At 46.3% G+C, this 13,812-nt stretch overlaps 1 protein-coding gene and 2 long non-coding RNA genes across 6 annotated transcripts in view; 1 reads left to right on the top strand and 2 right to left on the bottom strand.

The window, feature by feature from the left end:
• Positions 1 to 13,812, top strand: part of ANTXR1 (ANTXR cell adhesion molecule 1) — a 215,675-nt gene that overhangs the window by 123,423 nt on the left and 78,440 nt on the right. Inside the window, exon 13 of the mRNA XM_025868548.2 lies at positions 6,220 to 6,315. Coding sequence (XP_025724333.1) covers positions 6,220 to 6,315 — 96 coding nt within the window. The remainder of the gene's footprint in view (positions 1 to 6,219; positions 6,316 to 13,812) is intronic.
• Positions 1,393 to 3,845, bottom strand: LOC141373605 (uncharacterized). Its single transcript, XR_012379791.1, has 2 exons — positions 3,586 to 3,845; positions 1,393 to 1,709 (listed from the first exon to the last, which is right to left on the bottom strand). It is a non-coding gene; the product is annotated as an uncharacterized lncRNA (long non-coding RNA).
• The window catches only part of LOC112821197 (uncharacterized), a 41,280-nt gene continuing 32,391 nt past the window's right edge, over positions 4,924 to 13,812 (bottom strand). For 3 of the 4 annotated variants that reach the window (XR_012379787.1, XR_003207375.2, XR_012379789.1), the window contains one exon: positions 4,924 to 6,351. This is a non-coding gene — a long non-coding RNA (uncharacterized lncRNA). Of the gene's footprint in view, positions 6,352 to 7,783; positions 9,539 to 13,812 lie in introns of those variants that run through there. The other variant, XR_012379788.1, reaches the window with a different exon arrangement.

The following is a 13,812-nucleotide window of genomic DNA, read 5'->3' as shown; positions in this document are numbered from 1 at the left end:
AAAACAAAGCAGAAAGGAGGAGCAGTGCTGGATGCTCTATGGTCCCAAGGCCTGCCCCTCTCTCTCTCTTATCACCATGCAAATGGGCCCAGACATGATCCCTCCCCCTCATGCCCTGCATCAGAAATCCAAAATTACCTACAACCTACCGAGTAAGAGATGCCCTCATTCGGTGAGCTGGGAACAGAAGGAATTAAAGAAAGCTAGGAGGCGGGCATCTGGCCTTTCAAGCCAGGCAGCCTTCGGGGATGGTCACTCTAACAACCATAACCTGATCGGAGCGGGGGAGCAGGGCTGAGCACCGCCTGCCCTCGGATTTAAGAAAGCATGAAACTATTCACCGAAGGAAACGGATTATTCCCCCCCCCCCCCCCCCGCAACTGGAAGAGACACCACCTCATTCTGCTCGCTTTCCCACCTGCCTTGCAGCCCTAGTCACACATCCCGAGCCCCCCACCTCCTGCCAAATATTTTTCTAATTCAAGAGCCATGTTGATTTTTTTAAACTTTCTTTTCACTTTTTAAATAAAACAAGAATTTAACTTGCACTGATATTTAGGCTGTTGGAAAAATAACAATGGTAGGAATCAGTCTTTAGCTATTTATCTGCTGCTTTTTTCCCTCTGAAATCTTTTGAGGGTTTCTGGAAAATTACAACACGGGGCTACCTGGCAAAGACAGGCATCAGAGTCTGAGAGTTTGCTAAGCAAGTCACCTTCTGCTCTTGCTTTGGCTCATAGAATCAGGTCCCTACCTCAGATTTTCCCTCCCCAGTGAGGACTCTCAGAGAGCTTGGAGTATGCATCTACATTAGCCTGGAGGCTGGTACCTGCTGGAATTATTAGTTCTCAGAAGCCACCTTGCCCTCTGCCATCCCCTAGCCACCCGCGACACACCTGTGCAGGCACAGTTCCGTAACTGGAGTCACTGACTTAAATGGCCCCACTCAGCCCTGTGGTGTGAGCATGTAAGCCTAGGGGTCTCTTCAGTCCTGACCACCCTTGCCCCTGGAGAAGGGGGAGAGCAGAGACTGAGCCCACACACCTGTCCTAAGTCAGGCAGAGAGGAACAGTCAGCCCATGACCCTCCTAGAATGATCCAGCAATAAGCTTTGGGGAATAGGCCAATAGATAGTGAGCTGGGACACAGGAGGGCAAGTCAGCGGCCAGAGCCCAAGGAGTCAAGGCAATTGGTACCAGAGTAAAGGAACGGAGCCAGGTTCTGGGGCACTAGGTTACAGCGTGTGGGCTCTGAAACTTTCCACATGCCTCTCGGCCAACGGCACAGCCTAATCCTTAGCACCCAAGGGGGTTCTTCATTTTGGGACTTGGTAAAGGTGCAAAAGAACTGGTTTAGAATAAGTGACTAATTTCATGAATGAGGCAAATACCATTTACTAAACAGTGCAGATGTGTATGTATTTGGATACTACATCCTGATACATATTCAACAGGTTACATGGGGCCATCCTTGCATGAGTTATCAATCCCACTTCACAAAGTTACTGGTTGAAACTCCAAGCCAAGACTCCAAGGGGAAGGCGGGCTCTGCTGTTGGTCCTCATCCCCTTCTGACTTCACTCTGAAATACAGTCTCACCCGTGTGACACGCTGATCCACACCGGGCCACGTGGGTGAAGCTTCCATGGGAGCAGATACAGCCATTCCAAATACGGTCTCCATCTCTCATGCAGCCTCTTACGGTTTAGCCTTTAAAGTATGGATATTTCTTAAGTGAATTTTTAAAAAGATTTTATTTATTATTTATTTATTTATTTATTATTATTTATTTGTTTATTTTAGAGATAGGCAGCATGAGTGGGAGGGGCAGAGAGAGAGAGAGAGAATCTCAAACAGACTCCACACTGAGCAGGGAGCCTGACCTGGGGTTCGATCCCAGGACCCTGAGATTATGACCTGAGCCAAAACCAAGAGTCAGACGCTTAACCAACTGTGCCATCTAGGCACCCCTCTTCAGTGAATTTTTATCAATCTGATAAATATCAATCTGATATTGTGATAGTTGAGTGGGAGGAGAGTGAGGTTCTAAGATCAGACGATGAAGGTTCAATTCCAGTTTTGCAACATTAAAATTGTGGGCAGCTAAATATGTATGTAAGTGGTACATGGAAGGTCTTGGGTAAGTTACATACCTTCGCTGAGTTTCCATTGTCCTTCCCTGCAAAATGGGAAGAATGATTCCTAGAAGACTCCTTTAACAAGGCGCATTTAATTAAATGAGATAATGTATATGTAACACTTTGCATAGCGCCAAGAATGTAGATAGCACACAATAACGGTCAGCTACTGTTAGTAATATTAGTAATGAACACATCCGTGAAAATGCAAAAGTTTGGGAAGAGTGACCCTCTAAAATGTCATCCTGGAAGAACTAGAAAAGCATTTCTGCCCTGGGCCTTTGACCCCCTGTCTTTCCCTCCTGGAGTCCCTACTCTAGAATGTCAATAGCATTTGCTTCCTGAGAAACAAATCTGAAAACAGAGCCCACCCCCGCCCCCCAGCCCTTTCACTCCCACCCCATGCCCTGCAGAGCAGGAGTGCCAACGTCTCCTCCACCCTGTGGGGCCAGAGCCCCAGTGCCATCTCCTCCCTGGAGTGGTACCTCCCCGGCCCTCAGTTCCTAGCACTTGTCGAGAGCAACAGCCTGCTGGTTAAACTGCGGGGTGTGCAACCGAACAGCCCAGATTAAATTCTGGTTTCTTCCTGTGACCTGGGGCAAGTGTCTTCACCTGTCCTTGCCTCGGGAATTTTATCTACGAGAGAAATAATATTATTAAATTCATCTGGTTGTTAATGAAAATTAAATGAGCTAGCCTAGGGAAAGCCAGTTAGTACATAGAAAGAACAGTCTTTGGCACACAGTAAGTGTTTAATATACTAGCTCTACGAATAACAGTTATCACCCTCATCGTCATCATCATCCTCATTCCACCAGAATGTAAATTCTTTAAGAGTAGAGGCTGTCTATATTGTTCAATATCTGACACATAAAAGGTGCTGGGTATACAGCTGTTGAATAACACGCAGCCCCCTGCATGTGGTTCATTGTTTATACAACTTCCTCGGCAGACCGTGAGCACCTGGGTTCTGACTAATCGATCCCACATCCCCGAGGTCTGCTCAATGGGCACAGAACAGATGGTCAATAAACGTTTGCTGAACGAGTATATGAAGGACCCTCTGGTTGCATGTACATGTTATCTCCCAGGAAAACACTGGCTTCAGGTCTAAGTTTATCAAAAATTCCTGCCCTGTGTTTGATGGTGACTCTTTTGCACTGGGTATATATGTTAATGATTGTGGGAAGTGCTAGAAAAGCAGGCAGTGCACTGGGGGCTGTATCCCTGGCTGTCTCCAGAGCAGGACAAAGTCCCACCAGGAGCTCCTGACCCTGTGGGTTCCCACTCCCCTCATTGCACCTTACCCCTTCCTGAGCCCCACGGCTGTCCCCCTCCTCTCCCCTTCCTCCTCCTTCCGCTCCCCGCCCCCCTCCCCCCCCCCCCCGCAGCTTGTAAAGGGCGGACCCAGCCTGGCTGGAGGAAAGCCAGACATAGGTGTGTCTCACCCCAGGAAGTCTTCCCTCAGGGCTGAAGCCTCCTCTGTCCCCTTGCAGACCAGGTCCTTCTCCTCCTTGCTTCACAGGAAACCTTCTCCTTCTTCCAGAAAGAAGTAAAAACCTTTCCCCACAATAGCTGAGCCTTTCTGCTTCAGTTCCTCTCCTCTAAAGGGAAAAATAAAATCAGGAGCATGGAGATTGAGTATAATGGGAATAAATGAAGTCTGTAAGCTTCACTAAATTACAACTCAATACTAAAGCACTGCTGTTTTATGAGCCTCTCAGTAACCAAACCTATTTATTATTCTAAGTGCCAGCAAATTTATGATCTGCAACGCCCACCGTGTTTGCTGTGGTGAGGCCACGGAGGGAGGGTGAGGCGCAGCGCCGTGTTCGACATGACAGCTTCCGTGCCAGGGGCCGCCAAGTCTGCAGGCACCTTACGTGGCTCCTTCGTCCTGCCCGCAGTGCAGTGGGGCGGCTGAGATTGGGTGTCTCCATTTATGGGTGTGGAACGCAGAGACTGAGGGGTTAAGAGTTACCCTTGCCTAGCAGTAAGTTTGGGAAACACTCATGATTTCTCTGTGTCCTTGCCGAGAGCATCCCTCTCTGCATGGATGTTGTGGGTCCAGCGGCCCTCTCCGGCGCGGCCATGTCCATCCTCTGGCACCTGTGCTCCCTCCCCACCCGCTGCCCAGCCCTGCACCTGCACCTGTGAGGCTGCACCTCCCTCAGGGGCACTCTGGCACTCCCAAGCCTTGGCTGGGCTGGACCAGGGTGTTCAGTTCCCTGGCTTTTTCCTCAAAGACATTCCAAGGAGTAAGAGCTGCCTTTAAAGGGCTTCCAGGCACCCCGGCTGAGCACTCAGAGTGGGAGTGGGTCAAGTCCCAAAGCTTCCATTAACCTGCCGCACTTCCCTGAACGGGCCACCCAACCTCGCTCCTCCTCGATGGGCTGGGGGTGAGAGGCAGCTCTGAGAATCTGATCATGCGGTCAGCGGTCTCCCCTGAAGACACAGGTCATGATGATCACGGAGTAATTTGGAGAGGGTCACAAGCTTCCATCCCCTTGAACCCCTCTGTGTACCCCATAGGTCCATGAGCCCTGGGTAAGAACCTCTGGGCCAGGCGAACTTGGACACCAAAGTGGGGAGTCCAAGGACAGATTTTCAAAGAAGAACTTCAGTAGTTTATCTTCTTACTACAAATTGTTAAAAAAAAGACAGATTTTTTTTAATATACATTTTTTAATTTTTTTATTTATTTGACAGAGAGAGAGAGAGACAGCGAGAGCAGGAACACAAGCAGGGGGAGTGGGAGAGGGAGAAGCAGGCTTCCCACGGAGCAGGGAGCCCGATGCGGGTCTTGATCCCAGGACCCTAGGACCATGACCCGAGCCAAAGGCAGACGCCCAATGACTGAGCCACCCAGGCGCCCCAAAAGACAGATTTTTTTTACAGAAAATTACTGTAAACCCACTACCCGCAAAACCACTATTAATACTTCAATAAATATCCCTCAGTCTTTCTCTCTCACTCCTGACATTTATACATAAATCCACTCATTATATCAGGAATATTTTCTCATGTCATTCACTCATTTAAATATTATTTGAAAACAACGTCTACATGGTAATCAATGGCACGGTAGTTCTATAATGTATTATTAGCCAGTCCTTAATTGAAAATAACATTTAGATGTGACCATACGTGATAATTTGGGGGGCCTAAAAGTGGAATTTCCAGCTTTGCTCAGAAAGAGTACCATGACAATTAATACCTGTGACAATCTGCTCCTCAACCTGCCCGCTCCTCCCACCCCCCCAAAAGTTGTGCCTGTTTCCACTCCCGGCAGCTGGAAGCGAGGGCAGGTGGAGGAGCCTTAAATCGGCTTGCGTGAGCTAGCAGCTGTAGGATCCTGACACGGAGCGGGATCTCTGCTTGCTAAAAGCTAACCACCGTCGCAGGCCATGGCAACCATGTCTACTTTCAGGACCAGCCTTGGCATGTTTCGAAATGGGCACGATTTGTCTTGGGCGCCTGCCTCACCCCCTGGCCCCAACTTGACAGCCACTTGATCTGACAGTAGTGCTGACTCAGCCAACCATTCCCCTGGCCTCCCAGGTTCTGTACCAGCAGCTCCCCCTGCCTCCCTAGAATCCATCTGCTTTATCTCATCCTGTCAGCGGGCTCTAGGCTCTGCAGCATGAATCCGTGATGGGCATCTCTGTGACCGAGTCCGGGGGAGCAGGCTGAATCCTGAGCAGAAGGGCCCTGAGTGCGGGGCAGCAACAGCAGAGCCAGAGAGTAGGGCCATGTCACCGGGCAGCGGGTGACGGGCCACCTCAACGTCCCGTTGCACCTTCCCTGGCTCTCGCACGGTTGGTCCTTCAGCATGTTGTCCAAAGAGAAGAGTGGGGCCTTCTGAAAGGACAAATCCATTTCTCGTGAGAATTGGCTATGTGGAGTGTGTTGCCCAGAATGCTGGGCAGAGTTTCAACCATTGGTTTGGCAAGCTGTGCTCTTCTCTGGGCCCCAAATCTGCATATTAGGGATGGGAGGGCAGGGAGGGGGAGGCTCCAGGTGTCGCTGGTCGCACACATGGCCTGCCCCACTGCTGACCGTCTTCCTTCTTGGCCCCACAGTCCGATGGCTCCATCCTGGCAATTGCCCTGCTGATCCTCTTCCTGCTGCTGGCCCTGGCTCTCCTCTGGTGGTTCTGGCCCCTCTGCTGCACCGTGGTAAGTGCCCAAGCGGGTCCTCCCCACCCCAGGCCTCTGGCAGAAGGTGACACAAGGTTAACAGGACCATGAGGAGGACAGGTTGACAAAAGAAACAGTTTAAAGATTAAGGACAAATTTTGCATTATTCATACAATTTATACAAAGTTGGCATAAACTGACATTGCTCGGTGGAACCACAAGTCGTTAGGAATCAGTATGGGTTAGGGAGTGAGATGGCCAGTGGGCACAGCCTTTACGTAGGGCAGCCGAGGGTGCCGCTCTGGCTCTGGTGCTTGGAAGGACCCACAGAATACTGTAAATGATGAGTGGTATCTGATATGCATCACACTCGCACGTGTGCGTGCACGCACACACACACACACACACACACACGCATTGTGAGTTGCACCAGCTGATACTCATCCAAGGCCACGCTAGCCTCAGCAGCTAGTTTGTCCAACTGAGAGAGCCTCTTTATTTTTAACAAGCCTGACTGACACCCGCCTTTATCTCATTATTTTTAGCTAACATTCATAGGATGCACCTACCGTGTGCTCAGCACTAGTCTAAGCACTTCGGCTACAAGATCAGTACAAATCTGTCTCCTCCCCATCATCGCCATCAGGAGCCACCACAGGGCTCCGGCCCATGTCTCCCCAGATAGCTTTGGGCCTGGAATAATCTGCCATCAACTGCAGCACCCAATGAAATGTGCCTGTTTATCAATTTTTGTTCCCTGGCCCCTAGGCTAGGAAAAGTGCAAACAAAGTCATATCCAAATGAAAAAAAAAATCGCTTTCACGTGCCTAACTCCTGCCTTTCTGCAAATCGCAGCATGCACGGTAAAGCCCAGGTGAGTTTGAAGTGAGGACTGTTCTGCCGCCAAGCATCTTCCATTCCCTGTATCTTAGTTCTTCCATGGAGAGTCCCGTGGGGGAGAGAGTGAGCCTCTCCAGCAAAGAACTTTTCTTCATTTTCTCTTGAGCATTCAGTACACAGTGCAAGGGAGGGAACTCACATCTGTGTATGCAACTGAGCTCAGCAAGGGACAAAATCTCAGAGAGCCCTGGACTCAAAAAGGTGGGGAGAGGGCTTCGAATGACATTTTATAAAGAGGTGGTAAAGGAAGGACATGAGAAGCTTGACCAGAATGTGAATCCATGTAGCAGGGACTTCTGGAAAGAAAAGAGACTCTTGCACCAGCAGGGCCCCTGGGAGTTGAGGGAAAGAGACAACTTTCAGTGGATCAGAACATGTGTGTGCAGGAGGGACCCAGGACAGGCGCAAGCCTCGGGTCAGCTAGTGCAAACCAGACTGGACCAATTCACCCAGACTCCACACACATTCTTCCGACAGCAGCCCCGAAAGTTAAAAGGTGTTTTCAGTCCTTAAGGCTGCACAACCGTTTTATTTTGAGGGTAAAAAAAAAAAAACCATGAGTCAGCTAAGGTGCTTTCTATGGTGATTCAAAAACAAGCACATCTTCAAGACTAAAATTCTGAGAGGGGGGAAAAAAAACCCCAACAAACCTTTGCAGCGGGCTCTTGAAGAAAGGGGTGGCCAGGGGTGGAGGTAATGGTGGCCTTGAACAGCAGGGCTCCTACTGTGGTAGGCGTCACCCCAGTGCCTTTCATTCTCAAAAACGGGTACTTCTGGGTGGGGACAGCTAGGCACAACAGAACAGCTAGCAGCTCTCTGTCACTTACTAGCTGTGTGATCTTGGGCAAGTTACCCAACCTCTCTGGGCCTCAGTTTCTCCAGTTGTATAATGAGGAAAATAGGAGCACTGACTCATGGATAGATGGTGAAGCTTAAAAGAGTGCGTGTATATACTGCTTAGAGCAGTAACCCGCACATAGTAAATGCTGTCCACTGTTATCAATATTAAAAAATATTTACTATAATAGGAATATATTCCTGTATTCCTGTATTTCCATAGAATTCCATTTATATTGGTAGGAAATGTCTCTTGAGATATGACTGACATATGATATTATATAAGTTTAAGGTATACAACATAATGATTTGATACATGTATCTATTGCAAAATGTTTACTGCAATAAGTTTGATTAACATCCATCCTCTCACATAGTTACAAATTTTTTTCCTTGTGAGGAGAACTTTTAAGATTTACTCTCTTAGCAGTTCTTAGCAACTATTAAATATACCATACAGTATTCTTAACCATGGTCATCCTACTGTCCATTAACAAGATACGCTACATGTAACATGATATGATTAACAAGATGTGTAAATGGACAATAGGGTGACCATGGTTAAGACCACTTCACCCAATTCCCTCTCCTCCCACACCTCCAACCCCACTTCTGGCCACCACAAATATGATCTGTTTCTAGGAGTTTTGTTTTGTTTTGTTTTTAATTCCACATGTAAGTGATATCACATAGTATTTGTCTTTCTCCATTTGACTTACTTCAGTTAGCACAATGCCCATTTGACTTACTTCATTTAACACAATGCGCTCAAGGTGTGTCCAGGATGTTGCAAATGGCAGGATTTCCTTCCTTTTTATGGCTGAATAATATTCCATTGTATATGTACTACAGTTTCTTTATCCATTCATCTGTCAATAGACACTTGGGTTGTTTCCATGTCTTGGCTATTGTAAGTAATGTTGCAGTGAACATGGAGGTGCAGACACTTCTTCAAGATCATGATTTCATTTTCCTTTGGAGATCTACCCAGAAGTGGGACTGCTGGATCATATGGTAGTTCTATTTTTAATTTTTCACGGAACCCCCGTGCTCCAATTTACATTCCCACCAACAGCGCACAACAGTTCCCTTTACTCCACATCCTAGCCAGTGTTTGTTATCTTTTGTCTTTTGATGATAGCCGACCCTTCTAACTGGTATGAGGTGATATTTCATTGTGGTTTTAATTTCCAGGGAAATGTCTCTGAATTAACATCTTTCATTACTGGAAGCAGTGTCACCCAAGGCCAGATTGTTTTGCAACATTCAAAATATTTTTCAATGAATTTCTCTGCTTAAGTCCATGTTGCTTTGGAAGGTGGCCAAAATGTGTTAATGTGATCTGATTTTTTAAGTCCCAAAGGATTTCTTTACAAGGGAAGATCTTGGAGATTAATTTTCCTGTTTATCATGTCTATAAAAACTGCCTTCACTCCTATTTCTGGAAGCTGGCCAGAGCTCTGATGTTTGGTATGCCCCCAAAAACTATTTGTTGACCACTGACTTTCCTGAAGAGCGATGATGTCTGAGGAGACAGGATAAAATCATGTGTTTTCTAAAGGGAGTACACAGGAAGGAGGGCAAACATCACCTCCCTGCCTCCGGCCCCCATCCCAGGATCCTGGTTCTGAGGATGCAGGACGTTTCTCTCCCTTGAGGGACAACACCCCTACCCACAGTTCTGGGACTGGCAGAGGGCATCCTTGTGAATGATGGTCCTGAAACCTTCCTCTGTCACTCCCCCTACCCTGCCCCAAGTGCAGGGGATGCCCCATGACCTGGTACGAAAACTGCATCGTGATGATGGGAAGCAGCCAGGGAGCAGAAAGGTCTTGTGAAATGTGGAGTTCGAGAGGCTGCTTGTCTCTGCTACAAAGTTTTCTCCGGGAGTGATATACAAAATATTTAACAATTGTATAAGGCTCCCCACCCCAACTGAGCCAAACATTAACCCTTTAGTGGCTGGCTATGGGGCAGGGGTGGGGGGCAGTCCCCAAAATCCTGGGGCAGAAGGGCAGGGACTCGGATTGCTATTTACTAATCATAAAGAGCACTTTAAAATGTACCGGCACCTGGATGGCTCAGTCACTGGGCATCTGCCTTCGGCTTAGGTCATAATCCTGGGGTCCTGGGATGGAGTCCTGTATCAGGCTCCCTACTCAGAGGAAGCCTGCTTCTCCCTCTCCCACTCCCCCTGCTTGTGTTCCCTCTCTCACTGTGTCTCTCTCTACCAAATAAATGAATAAAATCTTGAAAAAAATAAAATAAAATAAATATTATTAAAGTGTAATGACCAGTCTGACCAGACCAGACATAGTGGTTACTATCAGGCCTGCCCTCTGCCTCAGCATCCTTGCTTCCTGCTAGCCCTGTCTGGAAGAAGACATGTGAAGGGTGACCAGTGCTCCCCATTTCATTTTGCCTTTCCTCCAGGACCCCACGCCCATCTGGGCTCTTATCTTCCAGCTAGATGGAACCTGGGGTAACTTACTGCCCACATAGCAGAATAGAATCTCTCAGTCATGACTGATGGAGAGAGAGAAGTAATTGGCCAGATCCTGGATCAAAACCTTTTAGTGTTCCCCAGCCTGGCTCTTGGGATCCCCAGGTAAACCTTTGGCTTCTAAGATTCCTACGTGTATTCACTGGCACAAAAACACCCACAGATGGGTGTTATGAACAAATAATGAATCATGGAACACTACACCAAAACAAATGATGTAATATATGGTGATTAACATAACAATAAAAAATTTTAAAAAAAAACACCCACAGTGAGGGAGAGCCAGGCACCGGACTGTGCACACCAGACTTATTTGCATTTTCAAAAAGAGAATTCAAGGGTCAGTATTATACCAGAAAGAAATAAAGCCCTGCCTCAGTCTCACAAGGGGCATCACGGTATCCTTTAAGTCATGCGCTGGCCACTCCATCTACTCATAAGTTTGGTCCAATAGTATTGAAATCTCTCAAGTGAACTCAAAAAAGAAGAAGATTAGGAAATGAAAATAAGAAGAGGATCATGAGAAAAAAAAGAGCTGAAATATATTAGAAGAGTAAATATTTTGAATGGCTTGAATGTGTAGAGAAAAAGTCAACAGTGAATCAGTGATATGAGAGCACTGAACTATTCTAGAAAATGCAGGCAGTCCTGCATTTCATAAATTACATGGAGGTTACATGTAATGTCTTATATGTATCAAATTGCATAACAAAAGACATTTATATCGGTTTCTTGAATAAAATCATAGAAATGTGCCCGTGTTATTGGGAGGTTAATGGTGTATCAGGAACTCCAGGTAAAAAGATCTCGCCAGGGCGCCTGGGTGGCTCAGTTGGTTAAGCGGCTGCCTTCGGCTCAGGTCATGATCCTGGAGTCCCAGGATTGAGTCCCGCATCGGGCTCCCTGCTCGGCGGGGAGTCTGCTTCTCCCTCTGACCCTCTTCCCTCTCGTGCTCTCTCATTCTCTCTCTCTCAAATAAATAAAATCTTAAAAATAAATGAATAAATGAAACCAGACTGGTAGGTCAACATTTAAAAAAAAAAAAAAAGATCTCGCCATATTTTGCCAGATGAAAAAATTCTGGAGACTGGTTGCATAACAATGTGAATAAACTTAATACTATTGAACCATACACTTAAAAAATGGTTAAGATGATAAGTTTTAGGTTTTGTGTTTTTTATCACTATTAGAAAGAAAACAAAAGAGATCCTGTTATAAAGTTACAGTTCTTCTGAAATCCAATTAAACCATGCTATTTAGGTGAGATCAAATCATTATATTTCTGTTCAAATAAAGGCAAATATTTTTATTCAGTTTGTAGGGAGAGGATAGTGTGCATGCATCCAGAGTTTCTCCCTACATAAGCAAAATTCTGCTCTCTTTTGTTCTTAATGCTTTTGTAGGTATCTTACGAACAGTTTTTAAAGCAGTGTATAAAAGATCATGTTTAATTCACTTTATTGAATTTCAAGAACAGTTCAACAAATTAAGTCCCTTTGACAGCTCCAATGACAAATTGCAAGGGACAAAAATTAATCAAGAACTTGATATGCCTTATTGGAAATAAAAATAAAGTCTTCAAACAATGCTTTCCACACCTTTAAGCATAACATTTAATTGGTAGGGCCAGACAGCCCAGCTTAACATCAGCAAAGGGATTTACAGTTGGTTTGTTTAATAGAAACCTGACTGGTGCAAGCAGCTTCTTAGCCATGCATCTCAGGCCTAGACTCATCATGCTTTCTGGATCCTTTCTTGCCTCCACCCATTCCCATCTGGACACTCCTCTGTAGCTTACGAGATTATTCCTGACAGGCACACAGAGCTCTGTCATGGCCTGCCCTCACCTCTGGAGCTCTGCACCCCACACCCCACACCACACACATCCAGTCTGTTCTCATCTCTGCCTTGCTTCGTGGCTCCCCGCATCCCTGCCACGCTGGCCTTGCCACTTGCCTTATAACCCAGACACCACCACCCCCATGCCTGCTGGGTGAAACAAGGAGAGGCGAGCTGTCATTAAAGACAACTGGGTTCCAATACGTAGCTTCCTCTTCCCTCACAGGATTGCGCCAATCCCTCCACCTTAATTTCCTCACTTGTAAAATTTAAACACTGGAACCATATTGTCTCCAAAGTTACCTCTTTATATTCTTACCTCCTATAAGTGAATCTACTCCTCCCTTTCAAGATTCCCTGGCCTGTGGTTCTCAAACCTGATTATACATGGAAATGACCTGAGGATTATATGATGGAATTAATCAGAGGCAGCATTTCCAAACTATGTCCACAGAACAGTAGTACCTACAAGATGTGAGTAGGTATACTTCAGAACAGGGGTATCTAGACAATAAGTTTGAAAGACACTATTAAACTAAATTGAATAACTGTCTTCACTGTGGGACTTCTCAGAGCGTTTAATAAGATCATTTGTGTTATGAAATGTCCAAACTTATTTTGACCCTGGAACCCTTCCTTAGCCTATTCCTATCCCCCTGCCCTTCCAAATACCTATTAATGTACAGACACCTGGAAAGACGTGAATATTCTACCAAATACTGTTTGGGAAACATAGTCAAGCAGTGGAAAGAGCAGATTCCTGAGCTCTGAGGTGCAGCCTCTTTCCTGGCCCGCTGAGAGACTGCATCAAAGCCAACAAGCTTCACAGGCTGTGAACATCTTCAAGCCTTCCTTGTTCCCTGTGTGCCCTGCTCAGATCCCAGAAGCACTACTTGTGGCTGGAATCATCTTGCCCATAACCTAGGCAGACTGGACGCTCCTCCCCTCAAGCCTGAGGGGATCTGAATTCATGGATTTCTTCTAACCGTTTCACTTAACAGAGTTTTGCAGTGACAGTGACATATCATCTACTGGAGAATATGCACAGCTATTCTTTTAAGTTACCATGTGAGCCACGTATGCCTGATTAACTAATGTGAAAATGCTTGTCCCTCACTACTCTCATTTAGTTATTAAGGCATTCACTCTAAGGCAAATTAGGGATGAGTCTTAAGAGAGATGAGTTGGGAGGGCCAAAAACATTTGAAATTTGAGTCGCAAATGCAAAAAAGGAAAAAGTTGACCTCATTTCTATGAAAATTTCTTGCACTACATTCTAGATCAACACCTTTCGTCCTATAGCCTTTGCTAAACTACAGTGTCCAATTACTGGATCCAGGCGGTACTTGGCCAGCACTAACCCACTCCAATCAGCTGTGAGGTTTCCGTGACATTTATGTTGTTCGTAGAGTAGAAAGATCCACTTATCTGCCATTAGCTAGCATTTCATGCTTCCT

Source organism: Callorhinus ursinus, unplaced genomic scaffold, assembly GCF_003265705.2.
Source record: "Callorhinus ursinus isolate GAN/ISIS: 27379988/994484 unplaced genomic scaffold, GSC_fseal_2.0 scaffold10, whole genome shotgun sequence".
Classification (NCBI taxonomy): domain Eukaryota; kingdom Metazoa; phylum Chordata; class Mammalia; order Carnivora; family Otariidae; genus Callorhinus; species Callorhinus ursinus.
Note: the sequence above shows the minus strand (reverse complement) of the source record. Positions and strands in the feature narration are given on the sequence as shown.